Below are 27,032 nucleotides of genomic sequence, written 5' to 3' on the forward strand. Positions count from 1 at the left end.
AAAATTAAATCTTTTCATCCGTCGACAAAGGCCGTTAAACATACGATTATCTCTTCAAACACTTTGCGGCCACGAGAAGAGGTATCTCTCTTCGGGCTCTAATATATATCCTTGATTTTTGCACATCATCTTCGCAGTCGACAGATGAAAGGGGAGAAAAGGGGGAAAGACCCATGGCCAAATTAAGTGTGGCGTCATCCATCACAAGATACACCTCTAAATTCGTTCTTCAAGAGATAGATGTAGACTTTTCATCGCATCTCCTTCCTTCAACCTTGTAACCCGCAATTTTTTTTTTTTTTTTTCATGGCCCGCCTCGATCACTTTTCGATTCATCTCCATGTCATCGTCATCGTCGTTGTTGTCATCCGCCGTCCCCTTTTACCGCCGTCCCCTTCGCGCGTTGACGCTCTCCTGCTCTAGGTTAGCCTGTGAATCATCTTCAACGACCCCCTCCTCCGGGATCCGGGCAGAAGACTCTTAAGGGGGCTCACGGCTCGGCGCGAGGCCAGTCCGAGAACGCGACCCTAACACTAACATCCGGTGTATTCCAAGAGAGAGAGAGGGAGAGAGAGGGAGAGGGAGACGAGAATCGGAAACGGAAACGATTGACTGCTTGATCGCCAGTACAATCGGCACGCTAACATGAAGATCGTCCTGTTGCTCTTCGTCGTCGCGGCCTTCGCCTCAGGTTAGTAACCCTTTACATATATCGCGACACAATGCCACGGTTCGGTTCTGTTCACTTCAACACTCGCCGGTGACGTCTTCATTATTATGAAATGATTGTTCTCTTGATCGCATTACGGGCACGTTGATGCACTCTTCCGTTTGATCATCAGTGTCTCCTACGCAGCTTTCTGACCGTTCATCTAAATGTTGCGCGTAGCAACGTTCGTCAAAAAACTACGACATAATTCATATTCTAGTACTAAAAAAGTTTTCAAAAGCGCGCGAAAGGATTAAAATTGTAAAGCCGAGAAAATTTCGAATTTTTAAATATTTACATAAATATTTTTTTTATTTGGATTAAATAGATTTGATTTATTCCTCTATGAATTTTTTAATTGTCAATATTTTTTCATGTTAAAAAGAGGAATACACATTTATATATTTAAGAATATATTATTTTCAATTTTCTCCAACTTTTTCATTTTACTCTCGATCTCTGTAATATTTATATTTTTCTCATTCAATGTATACCTCAAAATCTTTTATATTACGTTTCGCAGCCTTGCCTCTTCTGTCATTAAAGAAAGCCACCAACTGTCGACGCATTTAAAGTTTGAACCGGAAATAACCGATGGTTCAAGCAAACGACATACTGCGCGCATTATGCTCCTTCACACACAGTCTTTCTATCCTTTTAAAATTCTTTCTTATATAATAAAACAGCCCACAAATATCTTTAAAATATGAATAATTATTAATTGTTTTTTTTAACCGTTCAAAAATAAAACGTTTATTCAATAAAATGATCTTGCAACTTCAACAAAAATTTTCAAGGTGTAAAAAATTAACTGAACCAGATAAATGATTAGACAAATACAGTGATACTGCATATGTTTTGTACTTAATTAATTTAAATGACAGACAGAATTTATATCTATACTATTAGTGTAATTTAGACAGAAAATTCTTCTGTGATGCCTATCTTTAAGGCCTATTGTCAAGAACAATTATATTTGTGATTAATATTTGGCAATGGGATCTAAATTTTTTCTTAGAGATATTGCTAGAATATTGCTGCAATAAATTCTGTACGTGACAAACAATATTCTAACAGATACAAAGTAGCAATAAATTTTAATTGAGACATCTAGAAATCTATCTACATTAACAAAATCTTTTTTTTGTGGTGTTTCTTAACCAAAAGTATTTATTTTCATTGAAGGAGAATAAATTTTACTATATTTGTGTATGAGCTGTGTGCATATACAGGGAGTCCAGTAAAGGGTGTGGTGAAAAATCGAGGGACGTCATCATTTCTTGCAAGTTTCCAATTTTTGTAATTATATATTTTTCTAATTAAGCCTTAAATTAAAATTCTATTACAGTAAACTCTATCTGAAATTAACTGAAGAATGTAGTTTGAGTAATTTTTTTAACTCGCAAAAGTTTAATTTGCGAAAAGCGCCTTTTTATCAATCGGTTATATAATTCGAAAATTATTGACGCCTGGACATTTTTCGCTGAGGAAAAATCGTCTTCAAATGACCTCAAGAATCTGCCATTAGCAGGTTTTTCATCAATTACAGGACACCCTGTACATCTTTTCATAAGTAATAAAAATGGTTTCTCTAGAAATGGTCCTGGATGATTATACGTGGGTTCATGTTTATCGAGATCGTTTGCAGAGGCTCCCCCGTTTATATATCCCATCTCTCGTTCCTTGTGTGAGTCGGGTCTCATAAAAAATCATTAGTCGGCGGCCGGGAAGGCATTACGTGAACGAAGCTGTAGTTAAAACGACTAGTCGCCTCTTCTTTCGCGCGCGCACACCGGCGGCAGACGTCTCAAGGCCTTCGGGTCATTTACCACCACCTGCACGTCCAACTTCACGATCCGGAACGTTTTTGCTCCGGATGCGCTCTACGAAGTATCCACAGCCGTGACTAGATTTTTGCCGACCGACCATCTCGTTCCGGTCTTGCCTCCACCTTATAACGTATGCAATTTGCGTGCACGCCAAGTGCCTTACGTCTTTGCTATCGAGAGATTTATCAATCCATACACTTTGATTTCGCCGAGTTCTTCGAAATAGCCTAAATGAAGCTATCGCGAGTTTATCTCGTTTCTTTAACGAGTAGCAATATCGATTTTTTTCACGTGTTTATTTTCCTTCATGCTGCACTTCTCCATTCGTGTTTGGCCCTTTGATCTTTTATCTCGATTTTTCAATTATTACTTAAGCCTTCTTTGAATCTTTCCCGATTAAATAAATTTGGTCTCTTTTTGCGTTAAAGCCTCCAATTTCGTTTCATAACTCTCTTGCGTATGAATTAAGGAGCTATCTCTCTCGATTCGCCGATTTCAAACATGTAATCATACACGCGCATTTATATCATCGTCTTTTTTTTAAATTATATATTCAGATTTAAATTTAAAAAAATATTAATTTCTCTTACGATCGACCGTTCTCGCAGCCATAAAATTGTAGTGGAGAACAATCGCGACTAGAAACAATATGAGGGGGGACTCGCATTAGTTGCGACACTTGTCCACAGGCTATTCGGGGATGCCGCACTGTCATAATTCATAAATACAGTTAACCGAATAACCGTGATGGTTCAATGAACTCGATATATCGCATGAGCACTGCCCTTCTCATAAAACTTCGAGTCACTGTGAGGCCGATTAAAAAACGCGCCGCGTCAGGGTGCGCATTTAGAGTGAAATTAAAATCGTATTATGAGACGGCACTGAAATAATCGCTTTAATTTCATGTCACTTGCTGCGTCTTATATCGCTATTGTATCGTAAGATAGAGCGTGATATGAATGGCACGCTTCTTAGCATATAAATTTAAATGACTTTCTTCTGAATTATATAATCGGAATATTTATCGTCGCTAAAAAAAGAAAGAAATTACTACTGTATACAAATTATCTAAAAATCTCTAAGTTGGAATAATTTCGATGCTATTGTTTCAATATTAATCGAATATTATATGTTGCATTGAAAAACCTGTGAACCTTTTTATTAATCGTAACGGGATTCTTGATCGCCTCGCACTACAAGAACTAAAATGGAATACTAGCTGCATTAAAATTCAAGTAACGTCATTTTCCCGCATCCCTAATGCCATTTGTGGCCTTGTTCGACGACAGACACGTGCTTCGATAAACTATAAGAAGTTTTATGTAAGAAAAGAAGATATCTTTTTTAATAAAATATTACATAATTTGAAATAATTTTAAAAATTGTAGAAAATATAAAATATATATAACTAAAACACGTGCGAATGTAAAAATAAACAAATATAGAAAATAATATAATCTAATAACAAAAGGTGAATATATACTTTATATTTTGTTTCTAAAAATAATGTTTCTTTTTCGTAAAAATGTGTAACTGCTAATCTTAATCTCTCTGCTTCTGTATACGTTAATTTAATAATCCACCACGTACTCCATATATGTAAATTTATGACGTGAGAATACGCAGTAAAGTTATCACGTGAGTTAGTGAGAATTGTATCAACTGGTTTGTCCTAATTTTTCACGCGCCTCAATTGAACTCTTTGATGTAGTACGATTCCAACGTACTTCAAATAAAACATGATGCAAATAGCTCTTAAGCCTTTAACCGTATTAAAGACATGTAAACATGTTTACAGCTCAGAGAATCACAACGATTCAGCTGGATGGCATACAATATTTCGTCTCGCGGATGAATCCCTACAGTCCGGAACTCAACTACTTCCTGGCGTATCAGTATTGCCGTTCGCTGGGTCTCCAATTAGCGTCCTTCGAAACGAAGGAGAAGGCCGACACGATGACGCAATATCTGAAAAACGCCGGTTATACGAAATACGATTTTTGGACCTCTGGCAATAAATTGGGCACCGACATGTTTTTGTGGATGAGCACGGGGTTACCGTTCAACGTCACCTTCGATTACATGTTGAAGCGACCTGGCAACAGACCCGCCGACGTGCCACCCGGCACCGAACCTCAAAGAGTGGCGCGTGAAAGGTAACTTTAATAAAACTTTCTATCTTTTTTTTGTTCTTAAAAAGCATTATAATATCAATATTAAAAATTACAAAATAACTTAAAAATTTTAATTCCCGACAGATACTACAAATTGTGTTAAACTGTTAATACGAATTCATCGAGAATATAAAATTGAAAAACTTACGATTATGTCATTTTAATTATATTGCTTTATCCTATTAATTATTAAGACGATACATCTGCTAGTAATAAAACACTATAAACATCTGCCACTGAAAAATCTCAATTACATTACGCATTCTCGAAAAAACCTTGTTTATTCAATAAAATATGTTTTGCCCATAACATCTGTGGTTTTGCCTGATTGAAAAGAATTATATGCTAACTCAACCGTGTCGCATCATGAATAAAGATTATCTCACAAGGGACATGTTACAACTGTTCGGAATCGATTTGATCTTCCTTGAAATATGTTATTAAACACAAAAATCTAAGAGACACGTATTTTTTTATACGTGCGCAATCTCATGTTTAATCACCCCTTTGAAAATGTAAAGCACCTCTTTGAAAAAAAAAAAATGTATCTTCCTTTGGAGTCAAATATCGTCGAAACTATAAGAGATAGAAAAAAAATGTTAAATAAAAGTTTGACGGCTTTAAAAGTACTTCAATTTGATGAAAAAAAAAAAATTATAAAATTATGAAAAAAATTTAAAAAACTTTTTCTCGTAACTTTAAAATACTCTTCAAGCCATTAAACTTGTATTGAACAATTTTTTTTCTGTCTCTTATAGTTTTGACGATATTCGACTCCAAAGGAAAATAACCGTTTTTTTTCAAAGGATTATTTTACCCCTTAAACATGAGATTGCGCACGTATAAAAAAATACGTGTTTCTTAGATTTTTGTATTTAACAACATATTTCAAGGAGAATTAAATTGGTTGCGGACAGTGTGGTGACATGTTCCTTGTCAGCTGTTTTTCCGCAATCTAGCACCTTAACATTGAGAAACTCGTGCGTGGAATAGCTAACGACAATGTCATGTATTCTCGTTTGAATTCCAAAAAGCTAGTTTCTCCGTTTCAGCGGCGACAGCGGCAGCGCGGATGGATGCGTCGCGATGGTTGCACCTACGTTAGCCTGGGAGGCGCAGGACTGCACCCTCGTGAAGGACTTTATCTGCGAGCAAACAAGATGCTACTACTACAACTACGGCAGCATTCCAGTCTCCGCGACTCAGGGGTAAGAGGTGAGATAATATTTGTCACAAAAATACACGAAAGGAAAGAGAAATAAAGAGAGAAAGAGAAGGAAAAGAGAAAGATAAAGAAAAGAGGATCTCGGGAATGCCGATGTACTTGGGACTCTCGCTCTTGCACAAACAAAAAGTAAACGATCCTCCGACGATAAGATATGCAAATGCGTTGCCATAATCAAATGTGTTTAACCATGGTGCTACTGAAGTATGCAAACTCTCTAACAGTACGAAAAATTTGTTGCTACGTACGAATATGTATTTATGTTCTTGTATCGTCTCGACTACATCGTTCTAATCTCGATTTAGCTTAGAAAAAAACTTGATTACGACTTTTTATCTCCTTTTTTTAACAGCAAATTTACGAGAGCGCGATACTTAATCGACAGAATAAATCTTTTCCACCATGCAGTCTAACGAGACATGTAAAAGTAGCTTGAAACGACAGGTGCTTTTTCTATTGCAGTTTACGATAAAGTGAAAAACGATCGAAACACTAGCGAGATCTTTAGTATGAACCAGTTTTACGAGATCTTCTATACAAACAACTAATAACTTTGGAATAAAAGTGTAATGATTGAGAATAGCTCAGTTGTAACATGGAATTCTGTAGATGCTTTTACAGCTTCAATAATGCCATTATTTTTTTCGCTTCTTGATGCACAGTATTTACATAAACGATATACTTCCTACACACACATACATACATGCACACGTGCGTAAAAAGTATTCACTCTCGATGTAGATAAGTTATGTAAAAAGACTCACATTTATATATATATATATATATATATATATATATATAAATATATATTCTATCAGTGAATGTATTCTATGCTTTTCTATGCTTCGTTAACATAACGCTTAAGTAAAGATATTAATAACATATTTTAACATAATTTAATTTAATATTGTAAATATTATTAAGAGATTCTCACACCAAAGATTTTCTCAATTTCCGTAAAAAGCGAGGTGACAACGAATATATTTTCTTACGATTCTCTTGCCTTTTCAGAAATCACAGGCCCTACATCACGACCACCTCGGCGCCAGCCAGCGACGACCAAGCGAGTGATGGCGAAGACAACACGAATGATAACCATCCGGATACCGACGACCAGGACGAGCAGGCGACACCACCGGAAGCGGGTGAGAAACTATCAGAGGACCCGGTCGTCAGCAGGCTGATCACCACGGCCGCTCCCGCATCTGGCAATCAGCAGCAGCAATACGTTGTTGGAACGTCGTTCGACGACGGTCACGAGCACGAGCGTTCGGCCGCCGGCGACGTGGACGATACCCGACCGGAACACATCCCGGATATCGCGAGCCTGTTCACCGAGCGCGCCGCCGTGGCCTCCCAAGCGCGTAAGGACAGCGTCTTCGACGGTCTCGAGACCCGCGAGGTTCTGCGACCGTCGGTGTCCCGCGTCTCCTCCTCCTCCTCCTCCTCGTCGTCAGAGATAAGGATGGAGCATCGCGAATCCCCCGATTACGGCGACCTGGCCGCGGAGACCGAATCGCCCAACAACGGTCTCGAGGACGCCCACACGATCGGGCCATATGACAGCATGCAGGATTATGCGAATGACCAGCCGGCGGCGGACGCGACGATGATGAAGGACCAGGACGACGACAGCAGTACGATCCTGCCAGAGGCGGAACCGGCCTACAGGTACAACATCAAAGTGCGCACCAATGGCAAAGTATTAGACCCTCCGTCCAAGTAACGCTTTACTTCCTTCCTAGACAACGTCGCGTTATCTAGCGTCGTATAAGTGACAAATACACACACACACACACACACACACACACACACACACACACACACACACACACACACACACACACACACACACATACAGATCAACATTCTTGAGGAATACTAGGTATATATGTATATCTCACGAGTTCGTTTCGTGACAATGGCTCGCAGTTTAGCTCTAACTTAAGATGTACACCCCCGGTACAATGCTCGACAGTTTTGAATCAGAGAGAAAGGCACGATTTATAACAGCTTTCTCGGTCGGCGGCAGGCAGAGATGAATGAGTTTGGACCATCCGTAAGAATTATTCGGCGCTTTGAGACGAACGCGGCTCGAAAATGATAATAATACTGTCAAAGCTGTCGAAAAGATAGAAGCCGTGGTTGTCGATCGAAAAGACGAATTATTCTCCTGCCGACGTTACTCGACAAGCTCTACATTTTTCGCAAGGGCATTTACACGATTATTTAGTTCATCCTGAATCATCGATGACGCGAGCGGACGAATCTTATTTCTTCACCGTCTCATTTATTCTTCGTTTCAATGTCTAATTAATTGTCATATTCAATATCAACATGAAAATTCAGAAAAATCGGAGAAAACCCCAGCCCCAGGATTTATTATCGACATATTAAATTACCAGCGCGTCCGTCAGCGTCGTATATCTTCATAAGGAAATAATCATCATCATATTTAACATATATCTATACGTCTGCAAGACGAAACGTTCGATAGTCCAGCAATTCTCAATATTCTTGGGACAATGGATATTAAAAGGATCGCGAATGTCAGTCTTTTAACGTTTCGGTCATTCAGACATATGATAATTGGCGTGAAATGTCAACTCTAACTGTTATGGTAAGTCACTTTTACATTAATTATGCGTACAACGGCGCGAAATGTGCGACTTGTATAACTAAACTTTAATAAAGGTACAATTACAATCTTATGACGTGGCGCGCGGCCACGTGTTCCCTTACACCGTTTCATTTTTAAATGTAAGTAAAGTTAGAAATTTCTATAAGGCTTAGATAAGAGTTAGAAATATTCCGCCATCATTTTCCTTCGATAATAAAAGCGGCGAAATATATGATCGTTAACTCACCAGCCGTTCACGACTCCTTCTATATTTAGCATAGGAATTATTTTGAACACATAATCGTCACGTAGACTGCTGGCATATTGGCTGTCGCTTAAAAGGGCTTCCATGGTCCCATGCATCACCCAGGACGCGTTGCTTTCACCAGGATGCACTCTGGATGTTAAGAAGATTATTTTTCGATTCTGAAAACGGGATACGCGACTTTAAATATATCTACTGCAAACGTTGAACGATTTAAAATAAGTAAAATTTATATTATTCGAGAAAGAACGAGAAATTCTCACTTGTATAGGATTGGTCTGGGAGTCTGGTGACGTGATGGTGAGCACGGGATTCTCGTTGCCGTTTAAGGTCTCACAAAGCGTCTCCGCGCGAAAATACATCTTCATCGCGGAGACGTTCCTCGTCCACTTCCAGATGTTGGTTATCAATCGACTGTACGTGTACGGGAAATGATAGGCTAGATAACAGACGTCCTGCCTGTGCGGAAACGTGACCGTGAAGGATGTTGTCAGGTACGTTTTCCCTTTAGCAGGTCGTTGATAACAGTTCCGATAGTAGCAGATGTCGACCCCGGTTCTCACCCAACCTGGTCTGCCGCATTGTGCTTCTGTGACACTGAAGAGTATCGGTTTCATGCCGAAATTGAACTGCGAGTTGGCCTTCTCGCAGTTGATTATATTGAACGTGTACGGTACATTCGCATCCATCCCGGAGACCTCGAAGTAAAACCACTGATGTCTAGAACCGCTGTTGACGTCCGGCGTCAAGATAAGGTCGTACTCTCGCGGGCCTATCTGCGTACAAGAATAAAATTGGAAGGCAGAGATAATAATAAGATAATAGAATAAAAAAGAATATTCCAGGATTTCATCCTGAAATAATCCATGCGAGACGTTGCTGCACGAAGTTACCATGTGAGAGATGTTGCGTAATAGGAGCATAATCGATTACGTAAAGCGCGAGTAGCAGACCGGGCTATACCTGAATCGCTTTCCTCAGATTTCCGCTTTCGAATCTGGACTCGAACTGCAACTGCCTCGCATCCATCGAGTTGCGCTTGTCGACGATCCTCTTCTCGTCCCAGTTGCCGAGAAGCCGCTCGTCGCTCGACGTTCGCCTCCCGGCGGCGTACGCGAGAGCGTCGAGATCGTAAACGACTTCCTGGACGGTGGTGACGGCGTGGAGGCCGCGCTCTACGCAAGTTAACAGTTTCGCACGACAAACTTTTCTATCCTTGGCGTTGAGCGGCTCGGCTTTCCCCAAACCGTCGCCACCGATCAGGTCCGGATAGGCGACCTTGACAAAGCCGATAACGCTTTTCACCTTGCTCGCCACGGCGCAATACGCTTGTTGATCCGTGACAGTTGTCGACACGTCTCGTAAAATCTTTAAACCGTACGTGTCACTTGCGAACCGATCCTTAGCCGTACCGTTTGATTTTGAAAAATCTTTGATCGGAACCTTTCCGTTCTTCGTGAACTGAGAGCTCATCCGATCATCCTCCGCCAAGCAAAGATCAGCTAGCTTGACGTTCGACATCCCGGCGATGCGCAATTGTGATCGTAAATTGCCTAATTCTTTAAAGAACGTATGGTATCTGGTAAAAAAGAATAAAAATGTTAATGATAATTACAATTATAGCGGGCGTTTGAGAAAACAATTTTTTATATACCCAACGAGATCTTCTTCAGATCTCTGCGAGGTAAAGACTCCAGCGAAGAATTTGTTCTCGTCCACTTCATCGCCCACGTGAATCACATTATCCATCATATTCCTAGAGTCATGACTCTCCTCGTCATCGCCGGAATCGAGATCACTGTATAATCTACCGATGGAAGCCACACTGTTTGCCTGTCCGGAAACCAAAATATTCGAGCCACGAATATTTAATGTTATTGTAGAAAACGATTGGAAGAAACAGCATGACATTATATACGAAGCAAAAATTGTTAAGCGTAATATAATACACATTACATCATTGAACGCATATTAATTCGGTCTCGTAACGTTTTGATGCGAATAAGCATACCTGGCTGTCGATGTCGCTACCGCTTTCAGCACTGTTCGCCCTGACATTCGCTTCGGGCAAAACGAATCTGCATGCAAAAAGAACCAATCGAAAATTTACTTCGGCAATGATCGTTGTAAAAAGAACACCGTCATGCCACTTACACATTAGTCCTTAACTAAGTCCGTTAAGATTACGCAACAAGACTACCGTTATAAAGCCTATCTTACGCAATACGTGATTTCCATAATAATACTAAAAAACGAGATAACGCAAACAACTAAAATATAATGTATTGTTACGACGTAGATACGCATGCCTTTTAATCAATCTCAATTAACATAATTTTGCTGAAATAATAATATAAAATCTGAATATAAAAATATTAATAAAAATAAATATACTGTATATACAAATTTGTTAACTTTACAGATTAAAAGCAAAATCTATGTATGTAGACATGCACTACACAAATATAATGTTCAGTATAGTAGACTTTTATAATCACTCAAAGAAATGATCTTGCAACGTCAACAAAAATTTTCTAGGTGCAACGAATTAACTGAAACAGATAAATGATTAGTAAATACTGTGATATTGCATATGTTTTCTACTTAATCAATTTAAATGACAGAAATAAAATTTATATCTGTACTTTTAGTGTAATTTAAATAGAAAATTTTTTTGTAGTGCCTATCTTTAAGGCCTATTGTTAAGAACAATTATATTTGTGATTAATATTTGGCAACAGGATCTAAATTTTCTAGAGGTATTGCTGCTATAAATTCTATATGACAAACAATATTCTAACAGATACAAAAAATAGCAATAAATTTTAATTGAGACATCTATAATCTATCTACTATTAGCAAAATATTTTTTTAATATAAAAAGGCATCTTTCGCAAACGCATAAAAAAATATATATAAAATAATAACAAGCGTATTTCAATTATTATTCGATATACTGGTCAAAATGACCTCGAACGTTTCATTCACCTCGCGGGCGACATTTCGGATACTGGCAGCTCCCGCTTCTCCAGGCACTGATTGATTATTCCACAGATACGTGACAGCAGGCAGTCATAAGCCTTGTCTTCTGGACAGTTTGTACAAAACCGGTACAGTAGCTGTAAGCCATTGTTCGACTTGATAGCCTTCCTTCCAGCTTCTAGAAGGTGATTGGACAAAAAAAAAAATACGCATAATACAACTTCCAAGAGTACATTAGTAGAGAAGGATAAATCTAAATATAATATGTAATTAGTATTTTTTTCTCTCTTTAGGAGACGTTGAAATATTCCACGAAGAGTTCACGTTAATAAACCTACTTATAACACAGAGATGCTGAAGCGTATTAAGAGCGTAATTACAAATCTTCAGTCGCATCTGTCCGTCGAATCTCTCCCATCTTTCAAAGATGCGCATTAGCAGATATACCATTCCAATTTTTACGATATTGTTGCAACAAAGTTCTGCAAGTAAAATATCGAATTGATATGTCATAGAGAAAGACACAATCTAATTAGCAAAGAAAATAATATTATTATATAATATATCATATTATTATATTATAAACGTACGTACTATTAATTGTTAAATGTTTAAAGCATTCTAACAATGTTTTCAACTTCAAGTGTGGTGTATAACCGACGCTGACAAATGTTTTTTCCAAGGTACTAGTAATGCCGTCTTTCACTAGCACTTGTAAAGAAAAAGCTGCCGAAGAAATAACAGCTTATATTGTCCTCGAATGCATAAGCGAATTATTGTTTATTAATATAATATTTTTAATTATTATGTATTGAAGAAACAGTTGCTTACAGTTTTTAGCAAGAGTTTTGATGATCAACAATAGCGACAATAATGTCTTGCTGTTGTTGTAATGTTGTTTTAACAACGCGTGGAACACTTTTATAGAGTTGAGCAATTTCATTTTTGACACAAATTTCTGGTCCCTTTGAGCTACCTGGAAAAGATTGAAAAATTTTAACAATATATTATTTATTTTTTTGTCGCTTTTATATTTTACAGATTTTTTTATAATTTTGCGGAATAAAAATAATAACATAGTAAAAAAACATGTAATGATATAAAATAATTGAAATAAATAATTTTCGCACAAGAAAAATTAAAATTAAAAAAATATTTTTACAGTAATGTGATAGATATACGCAGTGTGATCGATAAAAGTTCTGTTGTACACTTATGTAATATGTCAAAAGTATTTCCTTTTGCAAAAATAGCAAAAGAGCAATAAGCAAAATAATTGTTTCTATGATTGCAAAAATAAAATTAAAAAGAAATTATTTTATTAGATTGCGTCAAAAAAATCACCTGGCCCAAAATCCAGAGAATGTCTTGAGTGAGTCCTTCGCTCGTGATAGTGTCTGCATGTTGCAGATTAATTAAAAGTTTAACTAGGACTTGCGTGATACCTAAGTTGATCAGTTGAATGACCGCCATGCGACTACTGGTTCCTGCCAAAAAAGAAAAAAAATGGGCGCGTTATTTCCGATCCCAAAGACTGAACATCCCGGAAGATTTTCAATAAAATAATGCACGAGAACAAATTTTTTCCTATAAAAACCGTTACTTGTGGTACTCTTATTCTTGCTCGCCCTCTCCTTGGATTTGCCTTTAGATACTCGGACTGTTATGCATTCGTGAAGTATACTGATGATACTGCAATTGACAACGTGATCCTTACAGTTCTGAAACGCGAATTTTAGGATTATCTTATTTTTTCTAATACATTATTATAATAATAAATAATTGTGTATATTTTTTATAAGTTTTCTTTAAATATAATATAATAAATCGACAAATAAATAAAAATATAATCATTTCAAAAAAAGAAATTTTAAAAAATTGTCAACAATAACCAATATCTAATTAATCAAAAATTAATTAATTGATCCAAATATAATCCTACTGAAATATACGTTAATCTCCTCTCCCCCCCCCCCACCCTCTTCCTCTCTCTCGTTCACACTAGTATAAGAGAAATAAGAACTATGCTGTAATTACTCGTCTGAATAATAGCGACGAGTAATTACAAGGAGTCGTGTAAATATCACGCGAGCAATTATTTTCTAATCTACGTGCACGCCGACACTTGTCAGAAATTGGAACAAGCGGATGTCTAGTTTTACGAGCCTTCGCAGCTTTCTCGAAAATGTAGACAATGCAGGACGCGTGTCGCGTGACACGATCACGCTATTTCTCAGATAGTGCTAATTGCCGCGATTATATAAACTCTTAATTGGCTCCACACTGCGTCAACATAATATGCCGGCCAAGAATGACCATAAACTCGTAATTTTCTCTCTGAAATATACACACATATACGTATTGATCGATAGTTATTAACACGCGAGCTTATCCGCGGATAAACCGATAAGATAAACGTTACAATTAAGCGATGAAGGACAGATAACAAAGATTCGTCAAAGGATTATTTTAATTAAAAATTTTAATTAAAAATATTTACCTCCAGTGTCATAATAAACGATTCCATCGCGCCGGAATTCTTGCGCCAAAGTTTTTCCAACGTGCGCTCGCGTATTCGCCGATCTGAAAGATACACGTGTAAAGCGACAAACAAATTTATATATCACCTTTCTCTCTATATAAAATTTATAAAATTTATAAATTTCGTAATTTATATCCGTAGCGTCAGATGCGATATTGACTCGCCAAGATCGGCCTTGACAAACATATGACAATACGTTCTTTGAGAAATCAGGAATACATTGGCACGATACTCGGATATTCTTACACCAAACTTGACATAATGCCAATTGAAATCAATGTCACGAACAATGTTCATAATAATCAAATTTACATGACGTTAAATCAATGCTTTTATGATGGCAAATATTGTTATATATATTTGCACTGCAACTCATACAGAATAATATGAATCTTCGTTTCTGACGTCGATAATCGAAATATATGTCGTTATGAAAACGTGACCTACAGCGAAAATTTAGTTACAACGCCTAAAGGTATCCCAAACTATGTCGTAAAATTTTAACTGCAATAACGTACAATGTGCAAACTAAAACCCGACTGCAGTAAATTCGCGGAAATATTCGTCAAAAAGGTTTGCCAGCCCTTATCATATTGGCACGTTGTCAATGCGCTCGGCGCGATTCCGAGCGTGTATCATTCGAAGTCATAGGTAGTTCTCTGGACGACGGCCAACGGATCTGTCATCGGCGTTGGTGACCAAAAGTCATTACGTAATCGGCTAACAGGCGGTTCTTCTACTCTAAAATAACGAACGGTAAAGCGACCGACTACTTTGTTTGCACACCTGTTTGCCAAAGATCCGGAACTGATTGGCGCGAATAATCATTTGACAAACACACGCGATAACAATATAATAATAATTAGAGTACAAATAATGAAAATAAGTTGCGAATTAATAATATTAAAGAAAATTAGGGAAAAAGTTTCATAGACTAATTTATATCGGAAGTAAAAATTCGGGACTCAATAAACGATCGCGTAAAAAAAAAGTTGCCAGCTCGTTCGAAAGTGACCCAAATTTGTATTCCACTATTACCGTCAAGCGAGAACGACCAGAACACGCATGCATACGTAATTACTGAGTGCGTGTCTTCTCTGTGTGACATACTTGTTAATTTCCGCAAATCTCCCTGACGTGGGTATTCGGCGTTTTGATAAAAATTACCGTCTCTCGTGTTCATTTCATTTTATTTAAGTTTTATACGAATGGATACTTGTAATAATAACACGATAGCGCATAAAACGGATAGCGGAGGAAATGGTTCCAACGCGAAACCTATTCGTCGCGAACGGATCACACGGAGAATGATAGATCGCGCAAGTTTTATCCGTGATTTCGTGCTCGTGCCGAGAGTAATGATATACCGTCACGAATTCCTCCCTGAAGTGTCCAATCTCTCCCTCGATCCGTTTAGAACTTTATTGCCGCGATTCTCGCGCAATTCGTACGCTTATCGTACGGCAACGGTTAATGGAGACGACACGCGATGCGAAACGTTAATGAGAAGGGAAATTGCATCGATATAATCGTAACGGAGATCTGACATTATGACGTAAAAGAACGCGTGTATCTTTTGTGTAGTCGAAATAAAATTCGCGAAATGTTGTTCGGGAACCGAGAGGCAATCAAGAAGCTCATGTTATTGCCACATTAAGTGCCAGAGCGTACAAAAACAAAAAAAACGCAAATTGGCACAAAACGAGAGAATTCTCCCGAGACACAGAATTATCGCGTCTGACGTGAGACCGGGAGATTCTAAAGTAACGTACCTGATGAAGTGACACGTGCGTGAATCTTGGCCGCGATCGCCCTGAGCGCGTCGCCTGCCTCCTGCGGTTTAGCCGCGTGAGTTCGGAGCTTCTCCAACAGCGCATCGCTCACAGCTTCGTCCGCGCTTTTATTACTCGCTGACATCACGCTAAACCGCACCGCAAAACAACGAGAAATTTACTCATTTACTCTCCCCAGGAAGCAGAAAAAACGAGCTGTTCGATCGAGCTGCCCCGTGAAATGCAGAAACTAATGAGAAGCCATCGATTTCGCGCGGGTATCGGTCTACTACGAAATAAATACGTCAAACTTGCAAAAGCGAGACTCTTGTCTACGATGATGAATGAGACGCAAGGATTAGAGACTGCAAGCTAACATTTCATTCGATTGCCTTACGGTACCTGAAAAGAATGATTAACGATTACTTTCTCCTGTACAAAAAATTAACGTCGTATTGTGTGCTTCCTCGTTAAATTTCCAGCATCTAACTCGTCTTAAAATCTACTGTTACAAAGCGGAGGTAAAAGCAATCATTTTTGTTACGGCAAGGACGGACAATGATGTTTTCCTTGCGCATTGTCAGCAATGCGACGAGCTGTTCGCCGCATCAATGAATCTTTACATTGGCTTTCGGCCAACGCAGTCGGAAATACTATTAATCACGATTTGTGCAATCAGCTGGTCGCCGTAAGTCAATGTCGCGGGAATTAAAGTCAACCATTGGAAAACTGACGCGCATCAAAGCCAAGGTTAATTAATACGGTAAATAAAATGTAATATTCTGAAATAACCGCCACGAGCTACTATGATCTCGAGATAAACGGTTCGAAGAATATTATTATCCAATTAACCATATATTAATCGGCAACGTTGTTATATTTAAAAAATGTACAGTTTGGTTGTATTTAGTTGAAATTATGTCAAAAGTATCTTGATATTATTTTGATATTCTGCACTCGTCGTAAACTCAGGTGAACAGTTTCATTACGTACACTAGCTACATGAAATATTCGTAAAGCAACTAAAAGCAAGAGACATCATGCGAAATGCAACACGAAGCTGGCTTAATTTTTTTTTTAAACAGGCAGATACAAAATAAGAAAACAAAAAGATTGCTAATGATATTTTTATTGTCAGCTCACAAAATACAAAGTTTCTAGTTGTATATCTTTTTGTGCAATCTGTACAGCGTGTCATTCAAGATATGTATACATCCTCAAAAGATTAAAGCAATGTGAATTATTGTATTAAGCGTTGCATTTGTGAATTTGTAGAATGCGGGTAATAATTAAAAAATTTTTTCGACTTCAGTTTATTAAGCGAAATCATTAATGAACATCGTAATTTTGTAAGCTTCTTTAGTGGTAAACAATTATTGCGAATGTTTGATATTCACAACCAATGCCATCCGCTTAATTGGAACATAAATACCGTCAGAAGCATATAAAAATAAATCGCTACGCTGATGATATGTCAGACCGATGCAACTTGGAGGAAAAATATCGAATAAGATAAATTCAACGCGTACACGCGAATATATACGTGCAGGATTATAATTCACCTCGATTTATTACCGATTTGCACGAGATTTGCTAAAGTCACTTGAGATACTTAAACTAATATAAAGAGTATAATCAGATATATTTTATAATTAGAATGAAGCTATTAATCAACTAGAGCCGCGTAAACTTTCTTGAAGCAGGTTTATTTTTAACGATTGATATAAGGAGATAAGATAAAAGCCTTTACACGTAAATTTATGGTAGACTGTCAGAAAAATATATATCGAAATAAATATTTTGAACGAAACAATGCATCGACCACGTGTTTGCAAACGAAACCGCGTCGATGACTACGAACACGCATGTACACACATACACACGAAACACACGATTTTGTCTTCTAGGTTCTTTACTCTTCCTGCTGCACGTCGATTGTGTTCTCGTCGACCGGTTGCATTGTCGCCATCGGCTGTTGATTCTCCTTGTCAAATTTTTCCGATGCACCTTTCATACTTTTCCCTTTAATTTAACGAAGCGAGACTTGGTCAGCCGCGACTGAAGAAAGGACAAAGGACTGAAATTTACACGAGGAACCTTTCGAAATTCTTTGAGACGATAATCGCGTTTAGGCGAATAAACGAGACGCCAAGCTTTCTCTTCTCGCGAAATTTGCGAAACGATCCTCGCGCTTTGCTACTCCGAGACGGTTTGACGTTTCTGCCTGCCAAAACTATGTTTAAAAGCATTCAGCGCACACGCACACACGAGGATCGCGTCTATTTTTAGCAACGCGACCGCGCTTTCCGAAAATCGCGCCCTCCCTTTCTCCCATCCGCGATAGCACCCTCTTCCAGCACTCCGGCGTCATCGACCGATGCGCCGAATGCAAAATTTCGGCGATAAGACAGTGTAGAATTTTTCTTACTTCTCCAAAGAGAATGACATATATTGAATTGTTTTATTAGAAAAAAATAATGTTTATATTTTTCATAATTAAATAAAACATTTTTATAAATTAATTCTCTTGCAACATAGTGCAAGATAAAAAAAGAGAGAGAGAGAGAGAGAGATGACATATTTTCAGAATTAAATAGTTTTTAAAACAGGGCATTAGCTGGATGGAATAAATATTTAAGTTTTGAAATCTCTTTGCAATATCAGGATTTAATGCAAGATTCTGAAAAGATTAATATAAAGATAATTGCTGTCTATTCACTAAGCACCATCAGAGATCGCGTTTCGTTTGCCAAAACCCGAGAAATATTTCCGTGTCTTTATCTAGTGTTTTTAAACGTCATTGGTTCCGCTAGAATGCAAAAGGATATTAAAATAAATCATTACGAACAGGTGAACGCATTGCAAAATTTCATCTAACAAATATTATATAGAGATGAAGTAATATCAAAATTATGTTCAAAACAAACTCGAGTGAATTTTTATTCGAAAATAAGCGACTCTTTCAAAGTCGAGAAAAGTTCTCGGCTCATCTTAGTAACCGAAATAGCATAAAAAATAAGCGAACACTTCATTTTTGATGTTGTGATCTGCGAGACGATTTATTAGCACATAACGAATATAGCTCGATAAAATCTGCCAAATGTTCGCCAGAGCATCGCTAAATTAGATCACTGATTTTTCAAAAATGTCAAATTCGACGATATGAAGAATCGACTTACAGCGAAAAATTTCTCTTCTCCGAACATAAAATGTGTACGACTATTCGGTGTAATTAAGACGAGAAAAAAGTCGAGGCTTATTAATTATTAGGCGACTCTCGTAGGAAATAGCGACTCGCTGGAGGAGGAAGTCGCGTGTGCAGCTGTCACGCTAGCGCATATTTGTTCACGTGCGGCACGTTCGTTGCAGCATGTGAAGACATTCATCACGAAATAACGCGGTGCTTTATTAACGCGAACAACGCAACACGATGCGAGAGGCTATCAATTAAATGAGAGACACGAAGGGTTGAACAAAGGATCGTCGAAGGAGCCGAAAATACAATAGAACGTGACGCTCCTCAAGGCTTCATCTCCTGCAAACGCGCCAGTTGTAGTCGACGATCCTGACAGCACTGAATGTAGACGTTACATGACCTCGGACAACCCCGCAACTACTGACTGAACAGTATCAGTTTGCCGATTTTGTATGCGGCACTTGTTGATAAGCGCGAAAGCGGATTGATTAGCGAACGTGCGAAGTTCCACGAGGGTAGTCGACTACTCACGAGGTTTTCTATCGATTGCTAAAAGGGCGCTCCGGTTCAAACTGGTCCACGCTCTCCTCTGACCATCCTGCAGGATGCAAGCTCTCGAGCTCAGAGTTGATAAGAAACTTGACAATCCTGTAATGAATATATATATATCATATCATATAAACTTTCACGTAATAATTTTATCATATGTATATGGATCGAAATCTATATATATAATTGACCTATTTTTCATACAAACTGCAAATATGACATTACGTAATCTGATGTAAGATATAACCTGTTTTTTCAACAAATTGCAAATATAATAACGTGGCATAATCTCATGCAAGATATAAGACTAATTAGAGTGTAACATAAATTATCATCAATTACCAATATTATATAAATTACGGTCCCTCGCAGAGCGAAGCTGATGTTTACAGATTCTTTGCTTGTTAACCTGACTTGTTGACAATAAGTAGACTTTCAAAATTATCGACAAACACTAATGAAAATTGAATGCAAAATATTTTTTAATTCAGATATAAATCAGATACTTTTTACACGACGTGAAATAAAAATAAAATAATTAGGATTTTAAATCTTGTGTTAAATGTAACATTTAAGGCTAAAATAATCTGACGTTTATGACAAGTCGTCAGAGAAATATTTATGACATAAGTCATCATTTAGAAGGTTAACAATAATGTTGAGGTTCCTTCTAGAAGACAAAATATGACGCAATACTCAATTTTTCATGACGAGATAAAAAATATTTAAAAAATATTTTTACACTTATATTTACATTTAAAGATTTCACGCATTTAAATCAAAATGTATTTATGTTACAATCGTAAAAAAAAATTTGCCTAGTTTGATCCAAACTTGCATCTTGATCAAAGATGTGCATTATTTGAAATAAATGCATTTAAAATGGAAATGTAAAATGTAAAATGTCTATTTTGTATTTTGTATTTAAAATACATGTTTTCAAAAGCCATTTTACATTTCCATTTCAATAGTTTTTATTATCCATTTTTTATTTCAAATAAATTTTTTTTCCAAATGCAAAAATTAATCGAAATATCGATAATATTAGTTGTAAATATCAATAAATGGATATTTATGTAACATTGCATTGCATTTGTTCATTGTAAAATAAATCCTAGATTAAATATTTATTAGTGATTTAGTCATTGTGTGTATAACTAAGCTATTGTCACCCATTCATGCAATCGTATATCATGCAATGATGCTAGAATACAGATCTAATTTCACGTAAAAAATAAAAACGGATAATATAAGATCTAATCTAATCTAATAGATAGAATAAGAATTTAAATATAAATAAATATAAGAATATAAATATTTAAAAAAAAATCATTTTTATTTAAAAAAAAACCATTTTAAAAATGTTTATTTTTTTTATTTTCTATTTTAAATGGATTTTTAAAAATTATTTTGTATTTTGCATTTTTAAATGGAAACGTTGCAACTATTTTGCATTTTCTATTTCAAATAAATTTGGATACCCATTTTGCACATCTCTGATCTTGATACAAATAAGTTATATTTTTTTTAGCTTTTATCTATTTTTCTGATCAACGACAATTTGTCATAACCGTCAGATTATACTGTCGCTATGTTTTTACCTATTCACCCTAAAACTCTTCGCGTTATCTACGATCCTCATCAAGACGTTTGCCATCCGACGAAATTGCATATTAACGTCATTTAGCGGACATTATGCATTTATCTGATCAACGACGATTGGTAATAAATGCCAGATTAAGATATCGCTAAATTTTGATTGCCATCAAGGTGACTGCTGTTCGGCAGTAATACACCCACGCAGTTATGGCGTTAATAACCAACGATCGAGATTGTGTCGGACGTGAAGCTAATAAAAAGGGCGATGCGACCCCGACGCAAACATTAGAAATTCAAATTCAACTACGCAAGATATCCTGTCCATTGGCCACGCCCTTTATTCATGATTTAAGTGGGAAACCGTCGATCTTAACCGGTTCGCCCGACTTTACTCATCTGGAGTACTCTCAGGCTACTTACGGTACTTTATTCGTAGTCTTACAACTTCCCCTTCGCGAAAGATGTCTAAAATTACATAGTAATTGTGTGATATATAAGGTACTTTATCGATCGCCGCGAGGCTTGCGCGATGCGTTCTCGATTTTATGTTTATGGGTCGTGTTGCGTCGATCGTGTACATGGAGTTCTTTCGATAGGACAAGTACGAAAGAAGTCATTGCCAGCGAAAATTGGTCCCCGGTCAGTTCCGGCTCTAAGTAGATAGACGCCCTTGATTGAGATTTTTCAACGCGTTCTCTCATTGGAAATTAAACATCAAGAAGAGATTAAAAATCTTTTTAAATGTCCTCTAAACTTAAAATGTATATTATAATAATAATTAAAAAGGAATTAATTAATTTGATTAAAATAGAACGGGATGATAATAATTATTTTAGTTTATTATATCTTTTGCAAAAAATATAAAATTGCATTTATACTTGATAATAATCGCGAGTAATATTTTTTTTTATTAAAGATACATTATCGATATAATAAAATTCGATTGAGAATCTCTTGAACGTATAGGTGTTCCTATCGTTTCCCTAAAGCCGATACTGAAGCTGGACAGTCAGCTCTCGTTCCTTCTCGTGAATCGCGCTGCGAGTTCCGCGTTAAAAAAACAAGGTACGCCGTATTTTACTATGATCAGCGGAGGAGACGATACACAACGAGCATATGTCCGTAGGAGGTAAAAAACAGGCCGCGGATGATGTTCGACGGGGTGGGGAAAGACTTTGCTCTCCAGGCAGGAATATATAAATCGCAGGTAGGGCTGAAATTCAAGTTAGTACGGGTACGATCTGAGACTATCGGCGACCTGTGGACAAGAAGATGATGCGGGTGAGTCTGCAGGCATGATTCACTCGAAACGAGATTGTTTTGTCTTTATTCATCTGCATATTGCTTATCTCTAGCTTATCTCGATTTGACATTCGAATGACAGATACACTGAAATCCTTTTTATTTATTTTCTCTCAATGTTTAAGATTCTTGAATATCTATCTTTTTCTGTACTTCTATTTTATTTGAGATTTAAGTTATTTGATTAATTATTATCAGAGAGTTGTTATCACAAAATTTTTACTTTGTACAAATATTGTAACAAGAGATTAAATCCTTTGCTACTTATATCTCGCAGAAAGCCGTGGTATATTGATAGAGCATTGTTATCGTGTACTACTGTTGAAAGCAATTTCATTTTGTTTACATCTGGGCGCTCATTCGCATGCAATTCACATGAAACTTTGAAACGAGCATTTATCGTCCCAGACATTATTTTCTTGAATATGTGCCACGCATATTCTTTATCTATGCTTTCGATAAACAAGTAAATATATATATATATATATACAGAGTATAATTTTGAGATCATTTTTTTGCCTCGAGGGACGTCATCATTTTTTGCAAGTTTCCAATTTTTGTTATTATATATGTTTGTAATTAAACGTTAAATTAAAATTCTATTACAGTAAACTCTATCTGAAATTAATTGAAGAATGTAGTTTTGATAAATTTTTAACTCCATAAAGTTTACTTTGCAAAAAGCGCCTTTTTTTCAATTGCTTATACTTGGAAATTATTGATGCCTCGACATTCTTGCTGAGAAAAAATCGTCTCTAAATTATCTCAAGAATCTACCATAAGGTTTTTTATCAATTACAGGACACCCTATACATATACATATATATTCTGATGATATTGATTAGTTAAAAAAAATAGAATGCATAAACGCTTTCTTTTTCTGTAATTTAATATTTTTCTTCGTCTCTTTCAATTTAAGCATAAAATAAATATTCAAAATTTACAATTTACATTTAATTTTCAATCTTTTCAAAGATTAATTCTCAATTTTCATCTTTTTGTAGGATTTGGCGTTATTCGTAGTTTTTCTCGCCATGATGACGGGAACGGCGGTATCGAAACCGTTACCGTTATGGTCAACTATAATCAACAGTAATGACGTATATTCCACACCCGAAATCAACGCGCAGTATCTCGCTGCGTATCAAGACACGCGTTCTCCCTATTATGTTTACAATGTACATATGAAATATTTATACAACAACTGACATCGCCTATATTATGTTACTGATCTCTATACATATAACTAGATATGGTATACACTATTCGTGGTTCAGATACTGCGATTAATAGAACACTGGCAATTACTAAAATTGTGTCTGTACTTGTGGCGGAATTTTTTTGGCTTTTGATGACTTACAATTAGAACACAGAATCTTGCATTTTGAAAATAACGTCAAGTGCGCATTTGAAGACGCTGTGTTATAAACAGAGTCTACAACTTTGACCTTCAATTAGTCACAGTTTTTTTCATCATATGACGTATCCGGTTATGTATAGAGATCCGTATATGTTAAATATGTTTTGTATATGTTAAACATGTTTTTCTTCTTAGATCTATACAAATGCAGGAGGTATACCGAACACAGTTCACGTCAGTAGTAAACCAGAAGTTTCTTACGTTCCTGCTTACAGTTTCTATTACGGAACGCCGATTTACGATCTTCGGATTCCATTAAATCCGGTAATTACAGTATTAGAAAATGGTTACAGCTATATATAAATTGTAATATTAACAATTTTTACTATTTTTAGGTTTATCCCGTGCTAACACCATCGCATCCAGGAGTATTTCCTCCAGCGCTTCCACCAACATCTACGGAACAACCTTCCGTGACCAACAATGATGATTACGACGGCATTGAGAAATTAGATACAAAAGTGGATCCAGCTACAGAAACAAAGAAACCGGGAAACGACGAGCAGAATGATGATTCCATAACTGTGGAAGCAATATGAGATCATTTTGCTCAGCACGTACATAGCGCATACAAACGTGGAGGGAATAAAGGTTTAATTATCGAATGATACGTGTCGCATTTATTTCCTTATTCCGCATTAACATATATATCTTCACGTTATATTATGACAAATTCTAAGACGTTAAAAAAATAAAATAAAAATTTTTTTAAAATAAAATAAAAATTATTATTATATTGTATTATGTAATTATATATAATTTTTTATTTAAAATGAAAAATGTAAAATCAACAATTTTACATATGTAAAAATAAGATACAATAATAAATTAATCTCTGATACTTTTTATTTTATTTTCAATGCTGCCATCTCTGCACGTCTCGAATCGTCATTTCAAAAATAATTAATAACATGATTTTATGAATTTTTATCAAATAAAATGTTCATAGTGCCATTTATGAAGAGCTGTTTGTGAGAAAATGGAGAGCTATTTATAGAATCAAGAGACTCCAATTATGATTCCATATCACCCTGCGGGGTAGGAACGTGACGCCGATAAATCGATTTATCTTTCTTCCAAAGGAACGCCGAGGTCCTTTACCCCAAGAATCCGCGATAGAGCAGAATCAAAGATGACGAAATGTTTTCAGATGCATCAGTGCGCCGATCTCCTCGGAGCCGGACATTGCATTGACATCGATGACACGAGGATGATTGTTTGTCGTAAAACACTATGGATGATCGCGGTACTCGTTCTTCTCGCAAGCATATCAACGTCTCTAAAGCCACGAAGCAGGCGCACGAGGAAAGTTCTGCATCAGCAGCGATCTAGAGCCAAATCGGCGACCATAAAAGTGATAAATAGGAATCGCGAGGATGTGTTCGCGCACAGTGTACCGCTTTATCACAACCATAGGCGAATGTGGAACCCGTCGTTGAATTTATACAGAACGAGAAGAAACTACGATGATTATATCGCGCGAAGAAACACGAGCGATTATTACGCGGAGCGTAGAGCTGTCATGGAAAGATACTATGCGCGACAGCGTGAGATAAACGCGCGATACGCTAATCGAACGGGCAGCATCTTGGGATCGAAACGTAACGACGTTGCATCGCAGCGTCGGCCGGTGACGAGAAACGCTACTCTGTTCAGTCTTGGACGCGAATATCCCAATAAGGATATCTCGAGAGATAGCACTTTCCGCTATCCGTACATAAGAGTCGAGCCGATATACAATGAATCATGGAACGATGGGATATCGATCGAACCAGGCAATCGACGAGATATGGCGCCGGGAACCAACTTTGGCTTCAAATACGATACGGATTTATCGCAAAAGAGAAACAGCAGTAACATCGAGAGAAACACGTTGGATTATTATGTCACACCCACACCATGCACCAATGTATCGTTGTCTGGTACATTTGCGCCAAAAGAGCGCACCAAACACGTTAAAAATTGCACCCTCGAGACAGAGCAGACGTCTAATCGCGCGAATAATAACGTAAGTTAAACATCAATCATTTTAATACTGTACAAAATTTTTTCAAATTCTCAATTGATTTTAATATTTAATATTTTTATTAATTTTTAATATATACCTATAATAATTTATTATATATTATATAATATGTATTAAATATATAATTATAATATATTATATATTATATTCTATATTTATTATATATTATCTATCTATGCTAGAGGTAAATTGCTTCATTTTCCAGAATTCTACTGGAAGCGACTATCAAAATTGGGGGACGTGCGAAGGGAAGATCGTGTATCAACATAACTTACTTCTGGGATTGAAAGGTCCCTCGAATCTCGACACGTTGTTCGAAGTAATCATTCAAGGTCCTATTTGTATCACTTGCGTGGAAGTGTTACGATATAACGAAACTAGAGCGATGGTCACGTTGGATTCCGGCGGACGTGGCCATGAATACGTGAAAATCAGACTAAAGGGGTACGAGAATGAAGGGTTTTCCTATATAATAAAAGTTTGGGGTGTTAAAAAAATTGATCAAAATTGCGATAACTTTAGTTGAGATACGAAAAATCCGTGATAATATGCTCATATCTTGCCAAATGACACTTTACAGCAAGCATATACGGGAAAAATCTTTGATATAAAAAATTATATATTTTTTATAAATATATTGATATGTTGTATATAATGTCGATAAGATTTAATCTTATAGTCTTATCATGTAATAATAAGCGAGTAATCGAAGCACAAGTAAAAAGGCCAAGCTAACATGTGTACGTAAAATACATCACAAAAATAATTAAAATTTCTCTTTCTCTCTCTTTTTCACTCTATATCTCTCTATAAAAGATA

The 27,032-nt window shown here is 36.8% G+C and overlaps 4 protein-coding genes across 7 annotated transcripts in view; 3 read left to right on the plus strand and 1 right to left on the minus strand.

Annotated features, from left to right (window-relative positions):
- Positions 1-18,671, minus strand: part of LOC140667996 (cytosolic carboxypeptidase 1) — a 32,693-nt gene extending 14,022 nt beyond the window's left edge. The window contains exons 1-14 of one of the 3 annotated variants that reach the window (XM_072896490.1): positions 18,038-18,671; positions 16,122-16,270; positions 14,308-14,390; positions 13,411-13,528; positions 13,152-13,294; positions 12,639-12,783; positions 12,402-12,533; positions 12,146-12,289; positions 11,814-11,985; positions 10,837-10,903; positions 10,480-10,658; positions 9,789-10,404; positions 9,089-9,601; positions 8,808-8,986 (exon numbers count right to left, since the gene is read on the minus strand). In XM_072896490.1, the coding sequence (XP_072752591.1) occupies positions 8,808-8,986; positions 9,089-9,601; positions 9,789-10,404; positions 10,480-10,658; positions 10,837-10,903; positions 11,814-11,985; positions 12,146-12,289; positions 12,402-12,533; positions 12,639-12,783; positions 13,152-13,294; positions 13,411-13,528; positions 14,308-14,390; positions 16,122-16,270; positions 18,038-18,135 (2,738 nt within the window). In that variant the 5' untranslated portion in view covers positions 18,136-18,671. Of the gene's footprint in view, positions 1-8,807; positions 8,987-9,088; positions 9,602-9,788; positions 10,405-10,479; positions 10,659-10,836; positions 10,904-11,813; positions 11,986-12,145; positions 12,290-12,401; positions 12,534-12,638; positions 12,784-13,151; positions 13,295-13,410; positions 13,529-14,307; positions 14,391-16,121; positions 16,524-18,037 lie in introns of all 3 variants that reach the window. The other 2 variants (XM_072896489.1, XM_072896491.1) reach the window with 2 other exon arrangements.
- On the plus strand, positions 503-8,651 carry Nw (narrow). 2 transcript variants are annotated; one of them, XM_072896500.1, is made up of 4 exons: positions 503-691; positions 4,340-4,697; positions 5,768-5,923; positions 6,952-8,651. In XM_072896500.1, the coding sequence occupies exons 1-4, from the start codon at positions 646-648 to the stop codon at positions 7,664-7,666; spliced, it is 1,275 nt and encodes a 424-aa protein (XP_072752601.1). In that variant the 5' UTR covers positions 503-645; the 3' UTR covers positions 7,667-8,651. The 2 variants fall into 2 exon arrangements, with proteins under 2 accessions (XP_072752601.1, XP_072752602.1); XM_072896501.1 differs by having other exon boundaries at positions 5,768-5,930; positions 6,952-7,081.
- Positions 18,672-22,678: 4,007 nt separating the features above from the next.
- LOC140667548 (uncharacterized) lies at positions 22,679-24,792 on the plus strand. Its single transcript, XM_072895607.1, has 4 exons — positions 22,679-22,746; positions 23,772-23,945; positions 24,323-24,451; positions 24,523-24,792. Exons 1-4 carry the CDS (start codon positions 22,738-22,740, stop codon positions 24,724-24,726), a joined length of 516 nt encoding a protein of 171 aa, XP_072751708.1. The 5' UTR covers positions 22,679-22,737; the 3' UTR covers positions 24,727-24,792.
- A 288-nt stretch (positions 24,793-25,080) lies between these two features.
- Positions 25,081-27,027, plus strand: LOC140667546 (uncharacterized). The gene is made up of 2 exons (XM_072895604.1): positions 25,081-26,195; positions 26,419-27,027. The coding sequence occupies exons 1-2, from the start codon at positions 25,320-25,322 to the stop codon at positions 26,737-26,739; spliced, it is 1,197 nt and encodes a 398-aa protein (XP_072751705.1). The 5' UTR covers positions 25,081-25,319; the 3' UTR covers positions 26,740-27,027.
- Positions 27,028-27,032: the final 5 nt, after the last annotated feature.

The sequence above is a fragment of the Anoplolepis gracilipes genome, chromosome 7 (genome assembly GCF_047496725.1).
Source record: "Anoplolepis gracilipes chromosome 7, ASM4749672v1, whole genome shotgun sequence".
In the NCBI taxonomy this organism is placed as follows: Eukaryota; Metazoa; Arthropoda; class Insecta; order Hymenoptera; family Formicidae; genus Anoplolepis; species Anoplolepis gracilipes.

What these genes read in the sequence shown, in the direction of transcription:
- Nw (XM_072896500.1), top strand. Translation starts at nt 646, where the DNA reads ATGAAGATCGTCCTGTTGCTCTTCGTCGTCGCGGCCTTCGCCTCAG. An exon ending in CGTCGCGGCCTTCGCCTCAG is followed by an intron (nt 692 to 4,339) that starts GTTAGTAACCCT and finishes ACATGTTTACAG; the next exon opens with CTCAGAGAATCACAACGATT. An exon ending in CCAGTCTCCGCGACTCAGGG is followed by an intron (nt 5,924 to 6,951) that starts GTAAGAGGTGAG and finishes TTGCCTTTTCAG; the next exon opens with AAATCACAGGCCCTACATCA.
- LOC140667548 (XM_072895607.1), top strand. An exon ending in CTCCCTATTATGTTTACAAT is followed by an intron (nt 23,946 to 24,322) that starts GTACATATGAAA and finishes TTTTCTTCTTAG; the next exon opens with ATCTATACAAATGCAGGAGG. An exon ending in TTCGGATTCCATTAAATCCG is followed by an intron (nt 24,452 to 24,522) that starts GTAATTACAGTA and finishes TACTATTTTTAG; the next exon opens with GTTTATCCCGTGCTAACACC.
- LOC140667546 (XM_072895604.1), top strand. Translation starts at nt 25,320, where the DNA reads ATGACGAAATGTTTTCAGATGCATCAGTGCGCCGATCTCCTCGGAGCC. An exon ending in CTAATCGCGCGAATAATAAC is followed by an intron (nt 26,196 to 26,418) that starts GTAAGTTAAACA and finishes TTCATTTTCCAG; the next exon opens with AATTCTACTGGAAGCGACTA.